The sequence below is a fragment of the Platichthys flesus genome, chromosome 23 (assembly GCF_949316205.1).
Source record: "Platichthys flesus chromosome 23, fPlaFle2.1, whole genome shotgun sequence".
NCBI lineage: Eukaryota > Metazoa > Chordata > Actinopteri > Pleuronectiformes > Pleuronectidae > Platichthys > Platichthys flesus.
The window spans coordinates 9594761-9608024 of NC_084967.1; the positions used below are offsets into that span (position 1 = coordinate 9594761).

General features: G+C 42.4%; 1 protein-coding gene across 1 annotated transcript; it reads left to right on the forward strand.

Moving 5' to 3' along the window:
- The first annotated feature begins 1891 nt into the window (after positions 1–1891).
- Positions 1892–9123, forward strand: sypl1 (synaptophysin-like 1). Its single transcript, XM_062382866.1, has 5 exons — positions 1892–2101; positions 7201–7319; positions 7406–7610; positions 7696–7887; positions 8592–9123. Exons 1-5 carry the CDS (start codon positions 2030–2032, stop codon positions 8721–8723), a joined length of 720 nt encoding a protein of 239 aa, XP_062238850.1. The 5' UTR covers positions 1892–2029; the 3' UTR covers positions 8724–9123.
- The last annotated feature ends 4141 nt before the right edge of the window (positions 9124–13264 follow it).

Consider the following 13264-nt stretch of genomic DNA (forward strand, 5'->3'; position numbering starts at 1 on the left):
TCAAAGTATAGTAAAGTATTGTCAGTTAGATAAGAAGGAGCTTTAGCCGGAAAGCTAACGTGGGTATTATATCATCATGGCTTCTGATGGCGCCAACTACCTGTTAACAAATTGTGCAATTTATTGTAATGTGAGGCATCAACAGCTAATGTAGCTTCTGTTTATTGATTATAAACCAAGAAACTGTTATTAACCAGATAATACAATTTTTTCTTGTTCGTTATACAACCAATAAAATCATCCATTTAAATAATGACTATAGCAACTACTATTAAAAATGCATTCATATTTGTTTGTGCGTTTTTTTTACTGCAATTAACCAAAAGAGGATGGGGTTATTTGAACTGATTTCATATGTGGGAATTATTAACGGAGCCCAAAGTCCTTCTACGGAGATGTCTCCAGTGGCGAAAAGGATTTTGTTCCTTGTTGACGATGATGCTACTGCAGCGTCGGGGAGATCTGCTGGCACCAAAAAGAAAAGGAAAGTCAAGCACGGCAAAGGGCCTGAGGAGAAGAAAGCTTGTGGAGAGGTGACTCAGCCTGCTCTCCCTCCTCAAGAGCTCATGAGGATTTGCCTGTCCAATAAAAGGCTGGAGAAATGGTGCCACATGCCCTTCTTTGCCACCACTGTGACCGGCTGCTTCGTCCGGGCAGTTTTTGATGCCAGCGTCAGTGACCCACCTTTCTGTGTTGCTGAAATTGTGTCTGTGATGAAGACGAAGAATGACAACCAGTTTGGATCAAGACATACATGAGTTAGGGTTAGGGTTAGGGTTATAGTATTAGACGATTGGTTTTGTTTCTTAATATGTCTGAATGTGTCACTTGATTTACACTTTAAATAAATGATGTTAACATATCGTTGTGATTCCTTCTGTGGTGTACTCTGACAACTGCAAGTCTCCAAGAAGTAATTATTGGTCCCAAAAACTCCAGTACCAGACGGACTGTACTTCATATGAAGAGCAAAGTTATCTTAGTTTATTCAACACTCAAGAGTCTTTACTGTCATATATAGTAAAACAGACAATCCTCCAAATACAAATAAATAAAATATCAACTTATTAATAATGATTTAAAATATGATTTACCTCTGTTCTCAAACTCATCGTGCAAGACAGTGTTGGTTTTACTTCACGTCAAACACACCCAGAGGATGAAATGTACCATGGGCTGGTTCTATTTAAAACTCGTGGCTACAATCTGGTCTCTTGAATTGAACCTCCATCTTTCTTTTTCTTTCTTTCTTGGGTTTAAAGAATTTTTGGAATCCGGGGTTTCGAGAGTCATGAGACCCAGACTGCAGCAGCAGCAGAAGGAGCAGGAGTGGAGGGGCTTTTGTTTCACAGGAACTGCACACTCAGCACCCAGGAGGCAGCGGATGGATCCAATAAAAACGCAGTAGGACATTTCCGACGCGCAATTTCTGTTGCTCAGGAAGAACCGAGTGAACTGCGAGTGTCGTGTGTGTTGTTCAGGCTTTTGCAAGGATAAAAAAAAAAAAACGTTCTCGCACAAATCTGTAGTACATATCAGATAATGTAACTGTTGCGTTCTGCATCATTTCCCCCGAGTCACCAAAAGCAGCGCGTAATTTGGCACACTTTTACGCTCTTTATCCGCTTCGTCGCCTGCGTAATTACGCATCACGAAGCGGCGCACAAGGACCTCGATCGTTTTCAGGGCCACACTGCAAAAAAAAAAACCGCGTCCACCTTAACTCATCGTTTTCTGCATCCACATCCGCTCCGTAAAGCTGCTGCTGCTGTGCGTAAAGCTGCGTTTCCAGTAAATAGGCGGGTTCAGACTTTGATGCACAGTTTAATCGACTTTCTTGGACTGTAAAACTCCCCATTTTCAAAATCTCGGTGTGGTAATTTCTTGCAGCGTTCGCAAAAGAGGACCCACGTCATTCTGTGAGACAACGCCCCCTTTTTTTCTTCCTCCCCTGCGCCTGGCTGGAGCTCAACATCCTCCCGTTTTTTGGAACAACTGGATAAAAGGAGTTTAAAGCAGGAGCGCTAGCATGATGACCGGGTTCAGGCTCAACTTGTCGCCGCTGAAGGAGCCGCTGGGCTTCGTCAAACTGGTGGAGTGGGTGAGTTAGATGTACATAAGTGTGTGTGGGTCTGTGAAAAGGGAGAGAGAAAGTGTGTGTGTGTGTCATAACCAGAGGACAGGGAGGTTCAGTCCTTTTCCTCGCTCCTTGGACTTTCCCCTTCTCTTCCTGGCGTTGGTTCACCCTCGAGAAAAAAACGAGAAAAAAACTCTTAATCTGTTTCAGGAGGAATTTTTCTTCAAAAAAGTATATTTTCAAACCCAAGAACTTCATCACACAGTCATAGAATGACACATGAACTTCTCTTTGTGCTTTACTTCCATCTTCACCTTGGAGATTTGGCTAAATGTGTAATCTTAAAGTGAAATGTTTGGATCTAACTCATGTATTCCACATGAATTAGTATCTAACACAACAATAACGGTGACAGACATTCCTCACACACTTTAAATCTATATATCTAAGGTTTAAAGTGACACATGAACTTAGTATTTTGCAGAAGAGTTGGTTTAAGTGAGGAAAACCAAACCAAGAATACGTCCACCATGACAGTAATTATTGTTTTTCTTGCACATACTTTTTAGTTCCTTCTTCTATTTGCATCCTCACAAACTTTAAATTGAGATTTTGAAGGTTGAAAGTGACAAATAAAGTTTGTCTGGTGAAGACAAGTTGGTTACAGTGAGAGAAACCAAACCGAAATGGGTCAATGGTAATTTACTTTTCATTACGGAAGATTTCCCCCCTTTAGTTGTCTTCCTCACACACTTTAAATTGGGATCTGTAAGGTTTAAAGTGACACATAAACTTTGAGGAAGAGGAGTTGTATAGTGAGGGAAATAAAAAATTGTCCTTTGTGTATTTTTGGTCATTAAAGTTAATTTTCCTTCTTCTATTTGTTTCCTCACACACTTTAAATTGAGGGGTTTATAGATTGAAAGTGAAACTTTTTGTCACTAACCCAAAGTGAGCTGAGTGCAGAGCTCTGCCCTTCACAGCACACAGTTAGAGATTAATACATCTTTCACCAATAATTTACTTCACTGCAGACAAGTGAAATATGTTTGTTCCACTCGTACACACACTTGTTGACACACACTCGTGCATCATGGAACAGTTACTTATTGAAAGTCCAGTGACCAGCTCTGCTCCAAATAACTGGGTCAGAGGAATCGAGTGAGGGCAATGCAGCTCTGCTAGTTTCTCTCAGCTGGTCTATTTTCTTGTAACACACACACACACACACTCACACATGCAACAACGACCAGTCATCTGACTCAGGACAAGGCTTTGTGTGTGTGCCCTGTGTTTGTGCTTGTGTGTTGTTGGCCTTACATAACCCTTATTAAACACAACATATTTTGTTATTCACGAGGGACTGAATGATTAATGGTGTGCTTGGACCGGCTCAGTTGTTGCTGGGAGCTTCCTCTGTGCTGTAACACCAGAGTCTTCCTCACCCACACAACAGCACTAATGACCACAGGAAACATTACTGAAAAGGCCCCGGACGTTTTGAGGCATCAGCACGACGAGGCTGATGAGCAGAAGCTGAACAAACCCTCATTTACTCAACAATCAAATATCACTGACTGAATTTTGAATGTAGATCAGTATCCAAATAATGATGCAATCAAAAGAAACAAACATTACCTTGTTAAAGAAAGTGAAAAACAAATTCGTGGATCTCACCCTGATCTGGATCCCATACTCATCCTTCAGACAGGTTTCATGGTTAATCAGTCTAGTCGTTTTTGTGTAGTTCTGCCAATTGATAGACAAACAATCTCAGGCAAAAACGTACAATTTCTCAAAAATCCGCACATAATTATCTCGTTAATTCAGCTTCCATTTGGTTTTCGGTTGTCTGATATGATACCGAACTGTTCTGTGCACAAAAAAAATGAACGGGAGAAGCAATCAGCATGTTAATAGATGACGAAAAAAGATCGAGAGTAATAAAAACAAACAGATATACCTCTAAGCATTTTGAAGTATTAATCAGACCCTTTATGGCCCCTGATTTACAAAAAGGAATCTGCAACTTGACAGCGAGAGGGTATATTTTTATCTCATATCACATAACTCGGCCTGAACACTCGTTTAGATATGATCTTGAACAGGAAGGAGGGTTTAGGAGAAATAAACGGCTGCTCCGGTCACTCGACGTGCTGAATAATGATGATGAAGCTGTTTCTCTGGTTCTTTTCTCCACTCGTGACGATGTCGTGTCCCCTCGGCCAAAGGAGCCAGAGCCAGATTTGCGAGGGAAACCCGGGGGTTACATTGTCGGCGCATGTTCTGGTGGCTTTGACGGAGGGGGGATCGGGCCGGACTGACCTGGACTCAGTGACCTCTGATGATATTCATTTATTTTTGCAGCTTAAATCAGATAACAGGCACCACTCTGTTCACTCCTCGTTGTGTGCATCTCATACAAGGACCTGTGCTTCTGCTGCATGTTTTCCAGTGCTTCTTGCCATGTGTGCAAGGTGATGACGCCGTCACGCAGCTTAATTTGTATCTGGCGGCCTCGGGAATGTTCCCAGATTGGAACGCAGGAGGAGTTTGCAGATGTCGCCGTGTCTGCAGAGCGAGGACAAACAGCGATACTGTGAACTTGACAAAACGCATCCCAGAATTCATGCTGTCGAAATATGAGAGCATAAAAGAAAATAAGGTTAAATGCTGACGCGTGGGGTTTGGTGCAGGCCGGCTGTTCCATTCGTTCGGAGTCTGGGAAGGGAATTTGAGAGAAGAAGCTGAGTGTGTGTGTGTTTGTGTGCGTGTAGCCAGAGAAACAGGAAGTGGCAGCCAGTGACATCTGGAGAAACATGTGGGGAGAGGCCTTAAGGTGTGTGTGTGTGAGTGAGTGGGTGGGTAGCAGATGAACAGTGTGTGTATGTGTGTGCACATGTGGGTCTCTAAATCTTAATGGGTTGTAAGCACTTTTAATTTACGTGTTTGTGTGTGTGATACTTTTGCGCTGATCAAACTGAACTGAAGAGGTCAGTAAAAAGAGTGTTATTTTTAAATTGTGGTTTGGTTTTGTGTGTCTGGACAGATTATGGTGTGTGTTCTTATAGGGTTCAACGTGCAGAACAGAGGTGATCGTGAATTTAAAGCTGCTTTAGCCGTTACTCTCGTATCGATAATGGATGATTTGAAAGGGAGGTCACTCATGTCGATAGATCCAAGAGAGAATTCCTAACTCTGCAATTCTGTAACCGCAATTCTGTAACCGCACCAAACAGCAGGCTATGGTTCAGGAGGTGGAGCGGGTCGCCGATTAGACAGAAGGTCGGTGGCTCGATCACCAGCTCCTCCAGTCTGCGTGCCAACGCGTCCTTGGACAAGACACCGGACCCTAAACTGCCCCTATTGGCCCACATATGAACTACATGTGAAAGGGAAAATCACACATCATTCACATGCGATTAAAAAAGCTTTGTGCCTTGGTAGATTTGCAAATAAGACAACATTTGTTGGCATGTTTAAAATAGATCTTACAAAGTTTATGTGGCAACTTTTGAAGGCGAATACTCTTCCTTAGTTTATAGATAAAACAATTTAAGCAGGTTTAAGATGCTCTCCGGGAAACAAGGATATTAAGACACGACTGTAATGATGACTCCATATTCCTCTAATGGAATTTTATTTTAATCCAACAGCTGTTGAGACAAACCAGATGTTTGAGGAGTTACGATGTGCCGAGACGTGAAACTGTGAAACTATGTCCGCGACGACCACGAGTGGAACTATGTGACGGCAGAGTTCATGGAGAAAAATCCTTTATTCCAATGTTGGTGTTAAGGTTTAAAGGGGACATATTATGAAAATTCCACTTTTGTAGTGTGTAGTACACATTAATTTGTGTATCTGGCATGTCTACCGTCCCAAAAACTCAGGAAAAACACAACTCCCGCGATTTGTTGTGGTTCCTCTATGTCAGAAACGATACGCTAGAGTGCGTCGAATGGGATTACGACCGAAATAAACGTCAAAGTCACACCATGCCCATGTTGGGAGTCTCGCTACGTGGCCTTGGACGAGTGAGCTAACGCTAGCCGGGCTCCACCGGCCCGGTTAGCTCCCTTGGGGCTCCCCGGCTAGCGTTAGCTCGCAAGCTAACCGGGCCGGTGGAGCCTGGTTAGCGTTAGCTCGCTTCTGCTACCCATCAGACATTTAAGTTTCCGCATAAACAAGGGACCCCTGGGACACCTCTAAACGTTGACTCAACAGTGTGGAAGGATGCTGCTGCTGCGCCAGCTCAAGCTCCCACTGCTCCCACTGCTCCCACTGCGGGGCTGCGCTGGGGAGCTGGGGCTCTCGCAGCCAGGCTCACCGGGGGTGAGGGGGGCGCGGCACTCAAAACAGGTCAATCTGAGCAGGGCTGTTTTAGACAGGGTAAAAAGGTGCTGTTTTAAATGATCATTGTGGTATTTTGACCAAAATATGTTACAGACATTTCATTAAGACCCGAAGAAACCATATCAACTGTGGTTAAAATGGGCATAATATGTCCCCTTAAAAAGACAGATTCCCATGTCAGATGATCTTCACCCATGATGGTGGTATATCAGTGAGAGTCTGGACGAGCTTCACACCCGGAGAATTATACGATCAGTGTTTCTGCTGCTGCAGTCTGAGAGTTAAACCGAAGGGAAGAATTTAGCCTGTGTTGGTTTGAAGGGGAGTATCAGTGTCACATGGTCGAGACCCTGATGCTTCTGTGGCCCTGCAAGAAAGAAGTCAACACACCGATTACAGCGTTAGTCCCCGTTTGAAATTAACTGATCAAATTTCTAGATCAGTCAAATTATGTCATCGTGTGCAAAATGATATTGTTTGTCAAAAAATATACCTGGTTTTATCTTCACGTAATAAAAAGTCCATAACTCTTGAAAATCTTTTACATAAACAGCACTGAAGAAATATCCAGAAAACTAAATAAGTTCAGTATCGTTTAATAACAGTCTTTTTGCTTTTTAGGTTTAATAGAAAGAATATTTAAAATCTACAGTATCTCATGTTTTCAGTTTTCTTGTATTCCCCCCCCCAGAGCTGAACAGTGTTTTCTCGCTCCTCTCAACCATCTCCCCCCTCATCTCTCGACTCTCTCGTGTCTGTCCAAACAGCTCACGGCCATATTTGCTTTTGGAAGCTGCGGCGGCTTCTCGGGGAAGAACATCGTCTCCCTGTTCTGCGGCGACGGCAGCAACGAAACGCTCACGGCCAACTTCCACTACCCGTTCAGGTGAGGATCACCTCGACGTCGCTCAGATAAGAGAACGCAACGGTAAGCCATCATGTTAACCCGCCTCCATCTTGTGCTGCGGTCAGGTTGAGCCAGTTCCCGCTCGTTGAGGGAAACAGCACCATTTGCAACCGCTCCGTCACGACCACCCACTTGGTCGGAGACTCCGCGTCCTCGGCGGAGTTCTTCGTGGGCATCGCCACCGTCTGTTTCCTGTACAGCATGGTGGCCCTGCTGGTTTATTTAGGCTACATGCACGTCTACAAGGACTCTGACTTTGGACCCATTTTCGTGAGTATTGATCTTATCGTTTTTTTGTTCTGGAGGATCTGCGGGGCCCCCCCCTAACTGAGCTCTCCATCCTGTCCGTTCCCAGGACTTTGTTGTCACGGCGGTCCTCGTCTTCCTGTGGCTGGTGTGTTCCTCCGCCTGGGCCAAGGGCCTGCAGAACGTGAAGGACGCCACGGACACGGACGGCATCAGCGCCACGCTGGGGCTCTGCAGGGGCAGCAACATCACCTGCGAGGTCACAGACTTCGCCAACCTGCGAACCCTCAACATCTCTGTGGTGAGACAGAAAAACAGAGAAGGAGATACCATGCAGACCTTGTACACACACCCAAACCTATATAACACAGTAGAGGAAAGAAAACATGAAAAACCATCATATGTCTCCTTTAAGGTTTTTTTGTTACACTTACGCCAAACTCTTTCCGAAATGTGGAAATCCATCAATTTCATGCAGCAAAGTCTGTTCACACATCAGCTGTATGAATCCTCTGGAGGGAGCTGTGTGACAAACGGACTTAACTCGATGTCACGCTATGAACTCCACTGTCATTCATCTCTATTCAAACACATCTGAGTGATGAATTCATTAGTGTCAGCAATTTTCAAGCTCCTTGCTTCGCTCTGATCTATGAATCCAAACATTTGGCCAGCGGACAAGTTATTCCTACTAAATAAAAAAATAAGAGGCTCGGGACCCCCGCTCCTTTTGATGTAATATGACACTAACGGGCAGCAAGCAGCCTGACTCACAGTCATGCGACACTGAGCGAAAGCACTTTCATTTTCTTCATGCACTTTTGGCGTGCGCTGCAAAACACTTTCTGTATCACAAGGCCAAAGCTAATTTATTGAACTGAAGTTCAATGGAGGCTAATGCTACCAAAGCACACGTCTAAAAACAGATAGTCAAATACTCAATTAAAAAAAGTATTTATTCTCTTGTGAATGTATTATCACATATTTCTCCTTTCTGTCTTCCAGGTGTTCGGTTACCTCAACATGTTCGTGTGGGCAGGGAACGCCTGGTTCGTCTACAAGGAGACTCGCTGGCACTCTCAGAAATTCTCTTCCCAGTCCGGACCAGGAAGGCAACAGGTCCCCGCTCCCATCTAACGCACAAGTCACGTACAGCGATGCACAATACACAAATACTAACACTCAAAGACACAACAATTGACACGCACGCACACACCAGTCACACACATTCGAAAATATACATGAGCTATACACGTATGGACAAATGTGCATGCAGACATAAATACACTTACGTACATGCATAACATTCTCTGTGACTGTGATATAGACAGACACAGGATTTGGTAGGTAAAGGTGCTACATGTAAGTATTGTAGTTTAAAACATTTAGAAAGTAAAGAAAAGGATCAACTCATTTTAAAGAAATAAGAGTTTTGATTCGAGGGATGTCCACTGGTTAGCATGCTAACTAGACAGTCACCGCCAGATAGGAAAGATAGCATCGTACCAGTGGCTTAAAATCATTGTTTTTTGGGGGGGGGGGGTGGGGTGGGGGGGGGGGGGTATCATATGTGAGTCGCATCCAAGTAAAAACAATAACAATGGTCCATATTCCCGTAGATCATCATCACAAGCAATTAGTAAACACAGACATACATAGGATCAATATTTTAATATAGCGCCACCTTAAGGGCAAGAAGCCACATTCTGCCTTAAAGAAAAAAATGATAAGAGATTAAAGTTATTGGCAAATCAAGGAAGGAAGTTTGGTGCTGACTTTTCTTCTAGACTGTTTAGTGAATAGCAATGGAGCCATAGTAAACGCTTACATACAGCACCTCTATGTCTTCACATGTGCCTTTATTTTTTACCACATACTATAGATATAATAATGCAAATAGGGAGAATTGTGCCTTGTTCCAACTAGTCCAAGGCGGTTTCTCATGCTTTAGGAAGCGACACGTGCTCAGACGATGATCTATAGCTCGTCTTTATGAAGTGAGGGCTTCTTACTTCTCTGGTTATTATACTTGACTACATGCTGTTTAATGTAAGGTACTTTGAACTCTAATGTCATCGCCACAATAAGGACAATGTGATGAAGGTTTTCAGGGTAACACAGAGGCTGGTAATGTTCAAATTATTTTTTACCATTCAACCATTTCAGATCATTGAAATTCACAAATATTTCCTAAATTAAAGGCTGTGAAATGTAGTCATACACTTGCCTTGGTGTTAAATCCTGTTGTTTTGCACTTGTTGTATATTTTTAGATACCAAAGCACTTGTGTATGTAGAGAGTGACTCACTCATGTTCATTCATTCTTTGCTTTTCATTCATTGGAGTCCTGTTTGCCACATCAGTGGTTATCAGGCATGAAAAGACCAAACTAGGATTATTCATTTACAAAAGTAATGTACGGATGTTGTCTAGTACATTGATCTGGTGAATGTATAAAAGCTTTTATTCTGAAATGCTTTGCCTCTGTAAGGTAAATCAATACGTTCAAGCAGACTTGTTACATTTTTAAGCTTTAAGATGCATGAATTGTCCTCCAGTCCAAATATGAAGGAGGTTATTTGAACATTTAGTGTTTTTCTTTTCACAACATGTTTAATGCACCTGATTGGTGTTTTAAAAAAATGTATACCGTCCTCGGAATGCACAGGGAGAGTGTTATGTCATAAGGAAAACTTGACTGAGAGTTATTTTGTTCACATGTCACTGTGTATCTGGCAAAGTTAGACAATTGAAAAAAAATCCTGTGATGGCTTTGTTGTATTAAGTGTGCACCTTGATGTCGGTTGCCATCCGCCAAAAAAAACAACAAAGAAGTTTGTTAATTTGTTGCTTCTATGTTGAAAGTTGTTATGACTTCCTCCTTCATTTTTACTCTAATTTCATCCGTCTCTTCTTTCCTTTTTTCCAAAGTAACATTCTCTTTTTGTGTTGATGTTAAATCGATCACGTCTTTTTTTTTTTTATTGTCTAGTTTCTTTAAATCTGTCGGGAGACACGAAAAGTGAGCTTGTGTTTCCGTTTTTTACACATTTATTTTTCCTATTCAGTGTACGTAGATGGTTAGAATGAGTCGTTTATATTTTATTTTTGATCTGTTTCCTCTCTAGTGAAACTGTAAGTTGGACGGTGTCGCTGATTCTGTGAAGGACAAACGTAAATGTATCAGTGTGTAACTGTGTGTGCGTGTGTGTGTGTGTGTGTGTGGTGTACTGGTTATGCTGCTGCACTTTTGTAATCATCACTCAACACGCTCTTAGCTTTGTCAATGATTCCGATGACTTTAATGGAGACCTCTTGTGCTCGTCATTCTCTCAAACTGGGTGCACCGGGAGTGTTTTTCCAGCAGCACCAAAAAAAACAACTGTAACTCTCCGTACAAATGCTGCCCGCTCTTCCTCCCTCCTCTCGGCCCAGAGCCCCCTCTGCTGTGGACTGGGGGATCTGGAGCCCTGCACTTTGTTTACAATCACTAAAAAAACAATGCAACCTACAAGAGGACTGGGAAAGACTGAGAAAGCATAATAGATCTCCTTTAAACTGCCTTATCCAAGAGAGACACATACACTCTGTGACATGACCAATTTCAATGTACATTTGTTTTTTTCAATAAAAAAGTATGATTTTTTCATAAATCCCTGTAGTGGTCCTCTTATTCATCTGCAAATCTTTGTGTGTGGTTGTGTGTGTGTGGTTGTCAGAATGACTGTGGTTCCCAAACTAGGGGTCAGGATCCCCTGGGTGGGGGTCACAAGATGATTTCCAGATTTCAAATACAATTTAACATAATACATTTTTGCCACATTTGTCTCTAAAGCTAAAGTTATACTGTCTGTCTGTCCGTGTGACAGCTTCAGCTACAGAGGTTCAGTTGACATGATTCACTCTGGTTGTTTGTGAAATTGAAGGTTTGAAAACATGGGAAGCTTCGAATCATCCGTGACCCGTAAACATCGTTTTGACCACGAAGAGAGAGAAACATTGTGCCCAGTGTTTCCCTGGTTCCCTCTGCGTCTCTCTGACTTGTCCTGTGAAATCAGTGATCGCACTGTGATGGACACAAACGCAACATTGTGGTCGAGATATTCTGTGTGTGTGTGTGTGTGTGTGTGTGTGTGTGTGTGTGTGTGTGTGTGTGTGTGTGTGTGTGTGTGTGTGTGTGTGTGCGTGTGCGTGTGCGTGTGTGAAATGGGGACAGGACAAAAGTATTTAACGTGTGCTGGTGTCTGTCTGAGAAACCTCAGGATAGTACTGAATCTGTTACAAAGTGTGTCTGCATGAGAGATCATATTAACCCTTCATCAGTTTATTTCAAGTTACATAATAATTTATATAGAGTTCAAATGTTGTCTTCCTTGACAACATGTCAAGACTTGCACTCATCTACATTCAGGGACATCTCTAAGAACTTTACTTGAATAAAATCGGAGACGTATCTTTCTTAGCTTTTAGCTGCGTCTTCTTTAGTGCTTCACTCAATTTTGAAGCTGAGATAAAGAAACCTCACACAACTGTGCCACAGAACTACTGTGTTGAATTTTGTAATGGTGGATTGAAGTGATGATTTAACATGACGTGTCTCGAACTTAGATTCTATGTCTCGAACAGGGAATTTGCACCATGAGACGCAGCTTCTTTATTCAGCCACAAGAGGTCAATGTAGTGCCATCGTCTCGACCCACTGGTCCACTGGGAGAGGCCAAACATTGATGGACAACTTTCTGTTCAAGAAACAGGCTAACAGGGAGAATTCATGTGGATTTTATGGTTTTCAAAGATTCTGTTACTTTGGTCACCATATAGCCTCATATTGTGGGGCGGCTGTGGCTGTGGGGTAAAGCAGCCGTCCTCCAATCAGATGGTCTGCAGCTCGATCCCAGTCTTCCCCATCACACAGAGCCACCATCTGAGGGAACATAAAAGCAGCCATCCAGCTCTGAATCTCACTTTCAGGTGGGTATTAGGAAGGAGCATTTCACGCTCAGGCTCAAGGCTCAAGTATTATCAGCATATGATTTAACTGAGAAGAGGTTTTACAATAATTATCATTATATTACATTACATTTCATTTAGCCGACACTTTTATCCAAAGCGACTTACAATAAGTGCATTCAACCCCAAGGGTACAGACCCAGGACGACAAGAATCCAGAAAGTACAAATTCTTCAAAATAAAGCAAAACTACAAAGTGCTATAAGTAAGTGCCATTTAAGTGCGACTAAAGTGTTTAGTTTTTTTTTTTCATTCAAGTTATAGTCGGATCTGTATATCCTCTGTGCCTTTTAAAATACGTCAACACACATCCATCAATTTTAACACTCAAAGGCAATATTTATAACATTGACCCACAACCTCCATCACCCGAGCTTGACATATGATATCAATCTAGACTCAAACAATCTTCCTACAATATGTTCTTTATCTGCTTGGGTCTCCTCTCAGCACAGTTAGCAAGCTGCTCTCAAGGTCCTGAATTGCATACAAAGCCTCATCGAGATGCTCTATGTATTTTATCAAGTGCAGGATACATTTAATTAAATTTTTTCCATTTCTTTTTTCTTAACTATTTTTATTTATTTATTTAAAATTAAAAAGTGCCTGTCAGTTCCTGTCAGTGCTCGGGTCCCATAATCATATCCTCTTGCAATAAAGTGAACTTT

Coding starts and splice junctions, on each gene's coding strand:
- sypl1 (XM_062382866.1), top strand. CDS start 2,030: ATGATGACCGGGTTCAGGCTCAACTTGTCGCCGCTGAAGGAGCCGCTG. Junction 7,320..7,405: donor AACTTCCACTACCCGTTCAG/GTGAGGATCACC, acceptor TGCTGCGGTCAG/GTTGAGCCAGTTCCCGCTCG. Junction 7,888..8,591: donor GAACCCTCAACATCTCTGTG/GTGAGACAGAAA, acceptor TCTGTCTTCCAG/GTGTTCGGTTACCTCAACAT.